Below are 12,435 nucleotides of genomic sequence, written 5' to 3' on the forward strand. Positions count from 1 at the left end.
TACAAAAAGATAAACTTGAAATAGTTCTTTCTAGGTTTTTTTTCTCCTATCTGTTGGGGTGTAGCTGCTTCACACAGGGCAAATACTACATTCATACTGGTTTATTCAGACACCCAGTGCAAAGCTGAAGCAGCAAAACTCCAACTTGGCAGATCTAATTTCAAACTTGAGACTCTTTCTAAAATACCACAGTAAAAAGGAACAAAGATCCACTGCAAATTCATGAACTATGATACAATGTTCTTTCCAAAATGTCTTCATTTCATAACTGCAATACAATGGATGTCTGCATTAGGCCATTTTATACATACATTTTATATATGTATACTTCTGCAGAATATATATATATAAAATGTACATATATGAAAATCAGCACACTTCAATCCAAAAGGGGTTACAGCAACGAGCTTAACTCTCTATACTTTTTTCTTTAACAGGATACTTTAGTATAACTTTTTGTTAACTCAGTAGTACAAGCTATCTCTGTTCTACATTTTTATAGCTACAAGAGTGAAATATAACCTACAACATTTACATTTCACATATCTTGGTATACAAACAGTACTTAGTGAATTTGAGCCAAGGACCAAAAGACTCTTTAAAAATTATTTCACCATCTGATAGAGCTTCCTGTAATTTACACTCAGTCTATTCTGCAGTCTTCTAAATCATTTAATCTCATAGTTCGAGTTTAAATCCATTCCAACTGGAAATCCTGGAGAAACAGGTTACTGCAAACTCTTATGTATACTCTATATATACAAGTTAAGTAACACAGCGTAATAAGACTTAGCTATTTATCCTAAAACTGATATACACATATTCCACTACGCTAGACAAGTCTTAGGATTTTATTTTATTTCTTTAAATAAAGCACAAATTTAGAAGTAGCTGGTAAAACTTACAATAGGATGGTTATAAAATGACAAATGGTTAGGGTGAGATTTCTTCCTGCTGGTGCCAAAACATTTTCTTGTGAGTTTTTGTACTATGCTGTGTTGTTTAACTGTATGCATCTAATGTTACATGCAGAAAGCTCTTTCCACAAGAATTGACATCAAACTGTACTTAAGTCAACTTTACAGTACAAAATTTGCCAAACTTAAGGATGAATGTGAAAATATTAACAGGTGAAAGATCAGGCTTTCAACTCTACCATGAGGATCATGCAGAATTCATAAGCAGATAGTTGGAACAGATTGACAATGGCATTGTGCAGGCTTATGGCATAGAATTGAGGCCAAAAATGTTACTTAGTTTGCAGTAACCACCTCCTTCAATCCTCACCCACTACGAGATTGATTTTTGCATCATAGTTATTCCATTGGAAGGCCAGCAGCATTGCAAAAAATCTCCTCCTCCTGGGAGATTTTAGTACTTTGATTTACCAGAGATAATAATCATCAACCATCAATAGCCATAGAAACATTAGGCAGTCAAGAAAAAAAAATAGGGAAATATCATGTTCACTTCCTTTATTAACAGTAAATTAATTACTGTCCATTCATTACCAGTAATTAAATGAATTACTAGTAGTGGTAAATTTATTAGCATTTGGAAAGCTACAGGAAAGCTACTATGCTGTCCAAGTAAAATACAGACTAATGTTGTATCAACTACCAGGATACATTTTTTTTAAAAAAACAGACTTTTGGGAGGGCAACACATAAAATAAAATGGTCATTTTAAAAATGGTCCCACTTTTATTTTTTCCTCCAAAAATATAGCCTGAACATAATTCTCTTCAGCAAAGTACCATTAAGAAGTTGCTGTAGTTGAAGGTCTGATTTTATGAGTTGGTATTTGGAAAAGGAAAAGGCCAGACAAGTTCTAGGTCTTGCCAACATATTTTTTGTTATCCACAAAGTTGCCAAGTCCACTTTCCAAAGCTATGAGATGCTCCAATCTCCTCCTCCTCTATCATGGCTGGATTTTTGGTTTCAATTGTTTTTTATTTTGGAGTTTATTTTGGTGTTTTAACAGACGTGGCAATGCAGAGATGCCATTGACTACTGAATTAGGATTTTAATTGACTAGGATGGTTACTGGTTAAACTTCAGTTTCTCAAAACACTGGAAACTGAATGAAGTATGGCCTTCTTTGTCACAAAAACAGAAGCTATGGAATTTTCCTAGAACATGTTTGAGTTCTGCAATACCAACCTTATTGGAATGTTATAAACTGAGTTTTTGTTTCTTTTAACAACTGGAAAGACTAAGAGGCTTCTGCTTCAAAATGGGCCAAAAATGCAGAAATGGGGTTTTATTCACATCATCTGCCCCATTAAAATACTGAAATAAAAGACTAATAAAGGAAGCACTTTTCAGAAAACACTTTTTCTTTGTAGATATCCAGCACAATGCCATTATAGAGCTTCAGAAAAGCCCTTTTGGTTTCAATGTTGGAATACAAAATAAGTTTTGCTTTTTTCCTTCAGTCCTTGGGGACACCTTCCATTTACATATATATATCATATATATTATGATACATACATATAAACACCCATATAGAGCAAGGTTCCTGTTTGTGTATGTTACAATATTGTAGTATCAAGGAGAATCCAGATAGCAACACTGTTTAACATGAGGTTTGAGGTAATTGGTTCTTGAAATACCTGGATCACAGACTGCATCCAGAAATGACAGCTGGGCAATGAATGAAAAGTGGTTTTTTTCAGACAGAGATAAAAAAAATTAAACTAGTAAAAGAAAAAGAAAGCTTACAGCAGTTGCTTTTACATGGAAAAATAAAGGCACAACAGAATAGCATTACATTTCAGAACAGCTGGATGGACATAACACAAGTATGATCTCTTTCTGTGGAAGTGTCCTGACAAAAAGCATTGCTGCTTATTCCATAGGCTACTACTTCAGTCAGGGAACTGAGCATCACCCTAAAACGAGGCATGGAAAAGGAAGTCCCATGTAAATAAGGGACCAGGTGTGCTTAGAAAGTGTTCCAGGAACACACACACACACTCATGGTCACACAGGGTTGGATGGAAACTCTCCTGCTGGTTTCCACAGGGCTGGGACTTCACCAGAACACAGCTGAGGGACTCAGTAATTGCAGGAGTCTGCTTGAATTAGTGAGCACTAATTGCAAAAGGCACACTGTCAAACCAGCTCCAAGGCAGTGCCATGTGTTGTTTGGTTTAAAGCTTTTTTCAGTACCTCTCACCCATTGACACTGTGCTATCATGGCTGGGAGGACTAAAAAGACTGGAGTGAATTTTAAGTCCAATGGAAAATTAGGTTACATCCCCCTGTCTCCCCCCTTTTTAGAATACCTCGGATTGCTTACACAGATTTGGGAAGCTCTTTCTCTTAGTAGGACTTTGGACATGACAGTGCTCCCCTTTCCTTAGTGCCTCCAACACAGACTATTAAATCTGATTTTGGGAGCGCAGAGCACATAGCTGTGTGTTCTGGTGAAGCCTGATTAGTTGTGTCACTTCAGAGAGAAGGAATTTCTAGGAACTGGTTTTATCAGGATTCCACTGGCAACAGCTCCTTACAGATCATACTGTCAGTGCAGCAGACACAGCTGCTGGGAGCGGATACGGCAGCGAGCGGGATCAGCCCGGCTATTTGGCCTCGGTAAATTCTCAACACCCTGACTTCACAACTCACTGCAGCACCACAGCATGTGCCAAAAGACACTGCCCACACATGGCTACTCGCATGAACACGTGAAAAAACTCCTCCTGGGTTAACTGAAGATGGCCATAGAAAAACAATAAGCATCTTTAGCAGAAGGGATGTGACATGCAAGATAACCTAAACATATACTCAGTGCTGTCCTCAAAGCATGTCCAAGTACATCCAAACTTGCTCCTCAAACTGTTTTCAGGCTACACTTGTTCTATCCTCTAGACTTTGATGTAGTGCACACTTAATTTAAACATTATATATATATAATTTCTTTATTTGCTGTGCATACACAGACCTTTCTCCCTTTTCCCTGCAGAAACATATTAGACATTACAAAAATAATTTGTGGTATAAAAGAATTCTCACACAATGTAGAATTTTTGTTTGTATATGTAACTAAAATATATATATATATATTTCCAAAAGTAAAAAAGTCAAAATGTCCTTATTTTCCTCTATTATATAGTCTATTTTATTTACAATGTTAGCAAACAATATCCTGTATGTAAAAGTGACAAAAGTTTGTGGGACACTTCCTGCTTAGCAACTTCCCAAGCAGAGTGTGGCTTGAAGAGGACTGCAACAGCACTGTCACACCTTATCACCCAGCACCTTCCTCTGCAGTACAAGTTCCTTCCATGCTAAGTGAAACCAGAATTTTTCCCTGCAAAACAGGGCAAGCTCTGACACTCTGCCTAGAAAGTTGTACAAGAGGAATAAAACATTTCAGTGCTGCAATGTTGAGGGGATCAGGATTCCTAACAGCCAGGCCTGACCCAGCCAGCCTGGAAATGTCTGCTTCCACTGAAACCACTGAATTCAAGTGGGAACAGCAGGGAGTCAGGAGACCCAAGAAAAACACAGGGGAGTTACTGGGGGGCACTCACAGACCTTCTCTTCAAAACAAAGACCTCTGCACTTCCATAGGTGTAACTGTCTAGCACATAAAGATATCCTGCAGGAGAATTTCAGCAGAATAAAAAGTGAGTTACTTTTGTTTTAAATAGAGATTTCTTAATGATCAGGACCAGCTAAAATCCCTAATTATAATTAATAGGCCTTGTACTACTTAACTGATGGTTAGGCTGGTTTATAGCCATCTCTTATAAAATGCATGTATATTTCAATATAAGCCATATACAATTTCCAGCCTTGCTGTATTAATGAAATTTCATCAGTAAGTAACAGTTCTACTATCTCAAAAAAACACTCCAGTTTTAGTTCCTGTGGTATTTCCAGTTTAAAATGCAGAGTCAAATTTTCTGCATCTAGGAAACCATCCCAGCCAGTGCAATAAATTCATAAAAGGGAGTTCCACCAGAGAGATGGAGAATCCTAGCTCTTAAAGTCAAGGAGAATTTTTACTCAGTATACTCAGTGTTAATATTCACCTATGAACTTCCATAGGAGGGAGGGAGGTGACCAATAAAATTCTGCAGCCAAATTTTTGAAGAGCTGCTTCCTCTAAGTCTGAATGGGAAGTGAAATTCAGCACTTGGGAAGTAAAGTAAGAGGTGTTGTCACCATCTTATTCAAGGGAGTGTTAAAAAGAAAAGAGCTTCAGTTGCTTATTACAGCTACACCTATGGATGTGCCCAATTCCTGAGTTGGAAAAAGCCTCTGCAGTAACAAACAGAACCAAAATCATGTTGTCAATGAGAGTTCAAATGGATTAGAGGTGAGAAAACTACTTGCTTGACAGCTCAACTGTTGAAAGACGAACACGTTAATCAGAGCTTGTCTTTGTTAATAAAATAAATAAATACCAGTTTAAGAAACAGCTTTATCCAAATTGGTACACATTAAAAGTTCAGGATTTCCTTCTATGCTGCAATAGCAAGACACACGTACCTACACACATATAAAACTTGTTATCCAACACACACCCAATTTGGAAATTCTTTTTCCAATCAGTTTCTGAATCCTGCTGACAAGATGATCTATAAGGAACCATTGCACCAGGAAGATGTAACACTTTACAATCAACATTCGGTCAAGGTTTGTACAGGGTCGTGCAGTTCCCCTCAGTAAGATAAGCTACATGTGAGAATTTGTGTTCATGCTTTCTCAAAAGAGATTTCAGACACTGTTTAATAGGCTATTAAAATAATATGGCACTTTCAATAAATACTTTAAAGCTTTTTAAAGAAATCAGGATAAAAAAGCAACTGCTGTAATGAGCCTGTTTTAGCTATAATACGTAACGCTGAAGGAAAAAATCCAGAAGAGCAAACAGATATTAACAGTTAAAAGACAGTACAGCTTTTTTTCTTTCTGCAGCAATAGGAACTGGCCCCCATTCCCTGGGGAAAGGGAGCCAGCCCACCTCAAAACAAGTATTCACTCATTAACTGCTCTACACTCCACCCCAACCCTTACATCACTTCACTTCTAAGACATAATCACATTTTCATATAAATCTCAGTGCAGAAATGTATTAAACATGAAAAATACCGATCCTGCAAACATTTACAACCACACTTAACATTAAGTGAGTGCCTAATGTCATGACACCAGAAGAGCTACCTACACCCTCAATGCTAAGCATAGGTTTGTTGCAGCATCAGGCCCAAAGGTGCCAATGGCCACCAGGGACATTGGCTGGGTCTAAATGGGATCGTTCTGTCTGGTTTTGTCAAGGTTTTCTCAACAGAAGCACATCAAGAAATAGAAACTTTCAAACCTACACACGGAAACACAGTTACATGTGTGTACATACTAATATGCAATATACATTCAGTAACTTGAAAGAATAGGTTAAGACTTTATTCAGATAGACAAATTAAGGCAATTCTCTTAATGTCTCCTCAAGATAAAGGACCATGTCCTCATTTGTGACCTCTAGGTTTTAAAGCTATACTTTTCAAGAAATAGATTTCAAATTTTTTTTAATATTTTCTCCAATTAGCAGTTTCTTTTGCTTAATAAATTATATCTGTGCAAGGGTGCACACTGATAATTTGGCAGTGGAGAGAAGTCCAATTCATTTATATATAATACAGACTTTTTACATTTCCATTACAGGGTGATTAGTTTAGGACTGCATTTTGGCTTAACACAAAGAAAAATTTAGATCTGGCCATCCAATGGACATAACTTTGTCAGTCTAGCAAGACACAAAATTCATGTTATATTCAAAGTAAAAAAAAAGAAAAAATATTAAAAAAGAAAAGAAAAAGGAAAGAAAAACGAAAGAAAAAAAGATGTACTGTCCTTTCACTAAAACAGACCAAAAAAAAAAAAAAACTAACATAGAATGGAAACAGCCTTCACAAATAAGAGTGAATAATGCCCAGGTACCTTATATAGGCAGTTATTCCACAACTGTATACAGTTATTTACAATGGTGCTTTATTAAACAAAACAACAAAAAATGATAGCACTTCCTAAAAGATTTTGGAACTTTTTTTCTTTTTTAAATTTTTTTAAAACTCCCTTGTCATAAAAGCCAACTTACATTAAAATATACTTACTACAAGACAACACAACTAACAAAATATATAATAAAACTCATACAAGTAGAAAATTCTGAGGTATTTCTGGTTTGAGGTGGTCTGTGGTCATGAAGTTTTAAATTTTTTTTTCAGTTTAAACCTCGGAAGCCACGTAATGTGTGTGTGTATGTTTTGTGTTTGGTTTTTTTTTTTTAAGTTTTTTCTTTTTTTAAACATTGCATGTTTTGCAAATTAAAAAAATATTTCAATGTTGAATCAGCAGCATTAGGAACATTCACTGACTAGAGCGAGTTTATGGCATAATAAGAGTAACGGTATTTTTGAATATGCACCACTTTAAGACAAAAGAGTTTCATCACAGAGTAAGGAGAAAGCAGCGTCAAAGAAACCAGTGGGAGAGGTGCTGTGGGAATCACTGCTGCTGAGCTGCCTCAGCTCCCTGCAGCCAGGCAGCTCTCAGATGCTACAGGAGCCAGCTGCCACCATTCACTCCCCCAGTCCCAAATTAATAAAGAAAAAGAATTTATATAACCAGCTTTCACCCTTTTCCTCTTTCCACCATCTGCGCCATTAGCTTGGGCTGAAAGATAATCAACCCAAGGCCAAATTCTCTCAGCTGGCTCACGCTTAAAATGAGATGCAAAAATTTTCTCATCTTCCAGTATTTTACCAAAGTGCTTCTGAAATCACACTTCCCCACCTGTCCTGATGACATTGAAAGCATCCTTCCTACTACCACCTGGAACTGAAAAATAAAAGTTATAGTCCTGTTTTGTTCTTTTACCACCCAACCCCAGACTCTGGAGGAAGAAACAAGTGCCTGTCTTCCAACCACTGCCTCTTCAACTCCGCTTTCTCCATACGCTGCAGCCGTAAATACTCTGCCCAGAAATGTCCTTCCCCTCCTCTAATGGTTACCTGAGAAGTAGCTCCATAGCAAATGATGTTTCCCCAAATGCTGCCAAGTCCAACGTCACTCTCCCCACCCCTATTCTACGCTCCCCCCTTCAATTATACCATCAAGAATTAACATTCTCTGCCCAGTTACTTTTTTTTTTCCCATGTTACAATGACACCCGTTAGATCCGTAAAAGACACATCTGCTGTTTTTTTCTGAAGCTCACTTCCAAAAAAAAAAAAATTAAAAAAAATAAAAAAGGAACTGAACCCAAAACCAACATGGGGAAAAATGCTTTTGAGGAAGGTGTATTCTTTACATAACAGTCTTAAGTTTCCTCCACAGTTTGCAGCATTGCATTTTCGAAGGTGGTAGGTGGTTTTCCTTTATGTCACAGATGCTCCGCTCAGAAGACAAACTGATAAAGAGAAACCCAGAAAACTGAATAAAATAAAAACAACTGAAGTGAGTTTGTTGAGGTTCTGAGGTACCTGCACCTTTTCTGCATTCATTAGTCGGCACCTGAATGCTTGCTGAAATGTCCATTTTTTTTAATACAGTAGAGCAATGTGCTGGTAAAATTGATCCAATCCAAAAAAATAATAATAATAATAATAACAATAATAATAAAAAGTCAAGATAAAATAGCAGCTGCATTCATGGGTTTGTTGAATTTTTGTGATTTTGTTTTTTTTGTACTTTTTTTTTTCCTTTAAACTCTTTTCCTTGTCGTTTTTTTTTTTTTTTTTTTTGTTTGTTTGTTTGTTTTTAAATCCGCTGAGTCTGGAAAGACAAAAGTGAACCAGGACCCAGCACTCAGATACTAGACTCTTTGGGTGGCAAGTCCACGTTGGTGACGGACGTCACGATGGAGACGAGGCAGTCCGAGGTAGTGCCGTTGACGGATTTGCGGATCTGCGCGATGCGCTCCTCGACGCAGCCGGCCGAGAGCCGCGCCTCCGCGTCGTGGTCCCAGCACTCTTCGATGGTCACGCAGAGCTGCGCCAGGCCCTGCGGACACAACGGCCAGAAAACACCTTCAGTCACCTGCCCTACCACGAGAACCACGCAGAATTCATAAACAGTGTCACCTGCCCTACCGTGAGCATCATGCAGAATTCATAAACAACGTCACCTGCCCTACCACGAGCATCCTGCAGAATTCATAAGCAATGTCACCTGCCCTACCATGAGCATCATGGAGAATTCATGAGCAAGGTCACCTGCCCTATTGTAAGGATCATGTGGAATTCATAAGCAATGTCACTGTCCTATCGTGATGATCCTCCAGAATTCATAAGCAATGTCACCTGCCCTATCATGAGCATCATGCAGAATTTATAAGCAATGTCACTGTCCTATCATGATGATCTGCAGAATCCATAAGCAACATCACCTGCCCTATCGGGAGCATCACGCAGAATTCATAATCAATGTCACCTGCCCTATTGTAAGCATCCTGCAGAACTCATAAACAACATCACCTGCCCTACCGTGAGCACCCTGCAGAATTCATGAGCAATGTCACCTGTCCTATTGTGAGCATCACACAGAATTCATAAGCAATGTCACCTGCCCTACCATGAGCATCATGGAGAATTCATGAGCAAGGTCACCTGCCCTATTGTAAGGATCATGTGGAATTCATAAGCAATGTCACTGTCCTATCGTGATGATCCTCCAGAATTCATAAGCAATGTCACCTGCCCTATCATGAGCATCATGCAGAATTTATAAGCAATGTCACCGTCCTATCATGATGATCTGCAGAACTTATAAACAACATCACCTGCCCTATCGTGAGCACCCTGCAGAATTCATAAGCAATGTCACCTGCCCTATCATGAGGATCACACAGAATTCATGAGCAGTGTCACCTGCCCTACCATGAGCATCATGCAGAATTCATAAGCAATGTCACCTGCCCTATCATGAGGATCATAAGCAATGTCACCTGCCCTATCATGAGGGTCATGAGCAATGTCACCTGCCCTATCGTGAGCATCATGCAGAATTCATGAGCAATGTCACCTGCCCTATCATGAGGATCATAAGCAATGTCACCTGCCCTATCATGAGGGTCATGAGCAATGTCACCCGCCCTATCATGAGCATCATGCAGAATTCATAAGCAATGTCACCTGTCCTATTGTGAGCATCACGCAAAATTCCTAAGCAGATAGTTGGAACAGACTGACAGTGGCAATGTTACATGCAGAAAGCTCTTTCCACAATAATTGACATCAAACTGTACTTAAGTCAACTTTACAGTACAAAATTTGTCAAACTTAAGGACGAACGTGAAAATATTAACAGGTGAAAGATCAGGCTTTCAACTCTACCATGAGGATCATGCAGGATTCATAAGCAGATAGTTTGAACAGATTGACAATGGCATTGTGCAGACTTATGGCATAGAATTGAGGCCAAAAATGTTACTTATATATAATTATATAGCTCCTAGCTAGCTCGAGCACTTTTCCTACCCTGATATGCAGAAAGACAAAACACATTCCAAAGGCTCCTGTCCTACCTTGTGTTTTCTTGAGAACCAAGGACGAGCTACCCTCCCAAGACACTTTTTCATAAACAAAGTACAGCTGTTACCAATGGGAGGCTCTAGAAAAGGTTGGACCAAGAGGAGGAACTACCTCATCACCTGTGTTTCTAATTGGAGATTCTTGTAAATTATGCTAATCAGCTAAACTTATAAAGATATATTTGCCCTATGTGGGGTGGGCATTTTTCCACATCTGCCCCTGGAGGCCTCCAATCAAAGAACAGTTTTTATATTACTTCCTATGCTAATATTGTCTCAAAAGCATGTTGTTTTATTTCTATATCTTTAAGGCATCATGGGCACCACCTTGTCAGTGGGTGGAGAGATCCACTCAACACAGCCAATGCTCTAAAAAACCCCTACAATTATTTTTTCCACAGTATGCCAATTACCATGTGATAAGCTTCAAAAATTACTTTAAATATGTGTTTTCATGGTTCTTTTTAAGCATTTGCTTTCTAAGGCTTGGTCGCATTCCGGCCCAAAAGTGCTTTTTCTAATATCAAAATAAATCCCAAGATTCAGCAGGTGAAGCTTTAAAAGACAACAAATATTAAGATTCCCATGATGAAACTGTGAGAGTGGCAGCACTGTATCAGTTTCTATGAAACCATTTGCTTTGTTTGCAATCACTTCCTCAATATCCCCAAAAAAAACTGAATTCAATGGCGTTTGAAGAACACAGCTCTTATTTGAACCCTCATTTGAAGTGGAACACTGTTTTTTACAATCCACAGCTCTCCCTAAATTCTGGGAAATGAGTTAGTACACCTGAGTCTAGCAAAATCTGTAGCAGTTTGGGAAAAACAGAGGTATTTGACTTCTTACTGAAGCCCAGTGAGATGTCATCATCTCTTATCTTCCTGATCTAAGGAAAATCAGCTCTTTTATTAAAAACGTGAGCCTGAAATGAACTACCTCTGGGAAACCCACACTGCATTTTGCTTCATTGTCTGCTTGCTTTCACATCTAATTAATTTTTCCTCCATAAACTGCTCCAAGTCTTGCATGGTATCTAGCTTGTGAGGAGTCTGTCTCCAATGGTATGGATGGTTTTCTTTTTCCTAATGAAAGGACTTTATTTTCCATTCTTTCACCATACTAAAGGAGCCCTGCTAAAGCACCACACACTCCACATTCAGCACTAGCTGATTATTCAGCTTGTTTAGTCTCTAAAAACAAGAGATAAAAAGAAAAGGGAGCACAAAGATGTTGAGCAACCCCTCATTCCCCAGAGCTGACTCTGGCTAACACTGGGAATGCATAACCAATCCCTCATTCCCATCACACAGGAAAATATTTTCCACTGTTAAACCAGGAGGGACGTACGGGATGTTTTAGCCAGTGATCCTTGAACACGGGGCGCATCTTCTTGTGAACCACCACTTCTTGCAGGTCCTCCAGGGATGGGTGCTGACCTATTTCTTCTTCAAAAGGCAGCATGTATTCATCCACTGGACCTGCAGGGCACACAGAGAATCAGGTTAGGGCAGGAATGGCCTCAGCAGAGCCACAGTGTCCCCATGCATGAGTGAGCTGCAGCTCTGGAGCAACCTCAACCTACAGCAACAAAGGCTGACGTTCACATGTCACTGCAGACAAATGTGATTTACATTCCTCCTGCACAATGGTTTCTGCTGTCCCTGCTGCTTGTCTGGCCGTGCATTTTCCACCTCGCTGAGTTACAAATCCAAACCCTCAGCCAGGCCTCCAGATCTCACCCTTTCCTTGAGGAAGTTTGCCAGGTAATCCATGATTTATTTAATATAAAGAGCAGATCAGCTCATCCTCCCTACATTTTAACACAACAATTCAACACACAATAACCTAGAGAAAGATTTCAGCATGAGCATAATTTCATTTTAGCAC

The 12,435-nt window shown here is 38.8% G+C and overlaps 1 protein-coding gene across 1 annotated transcript in view; it reads right to left on the reverse strand.

The window, feature by feature from the left end:
• Positions 1–8,670: 8,670 nt before the first annotated feature.
• The window catches only part of ACVR2B (activin A receptor type 2B), a 103,502-nt gene continuing 99,737 nt past the window's right edge, over positions 8,671–12,435 (reverse strand). Inside the window, exons 10-11 of the mRNA XM_059477450.1 lie at positions 11,896–12,026; positions 8,671–9,017 (exon numbers count right to left, since the gene is read on the reverse strand). Of these exons, the coding sequence (XP_059333433.1) occupies positions 8,823–9,017; positions 11,896–12,026 (326 nt within the window). The 3' untranslated portion in view covers positions 8,671–8,822. The remainder of the gene's footprint in view (positions 9,018–11,895; positions 12,027–12,435) is intronic.

Source organism: Ammospiza nelsoni, chromosome 1 (genome assembly GCF_027579445.1).
Source record: "Ammospiza nelsoni isolate bAmmNel1 chromosome 1, bAmmNel1.pri, whole genome shotgun sequence".
NCBI lineage: Eukaryota > Metazoa > Chordata > Aves > Passeriformes > Passerellidae > Ammospiza > Ammospiza nelsoni.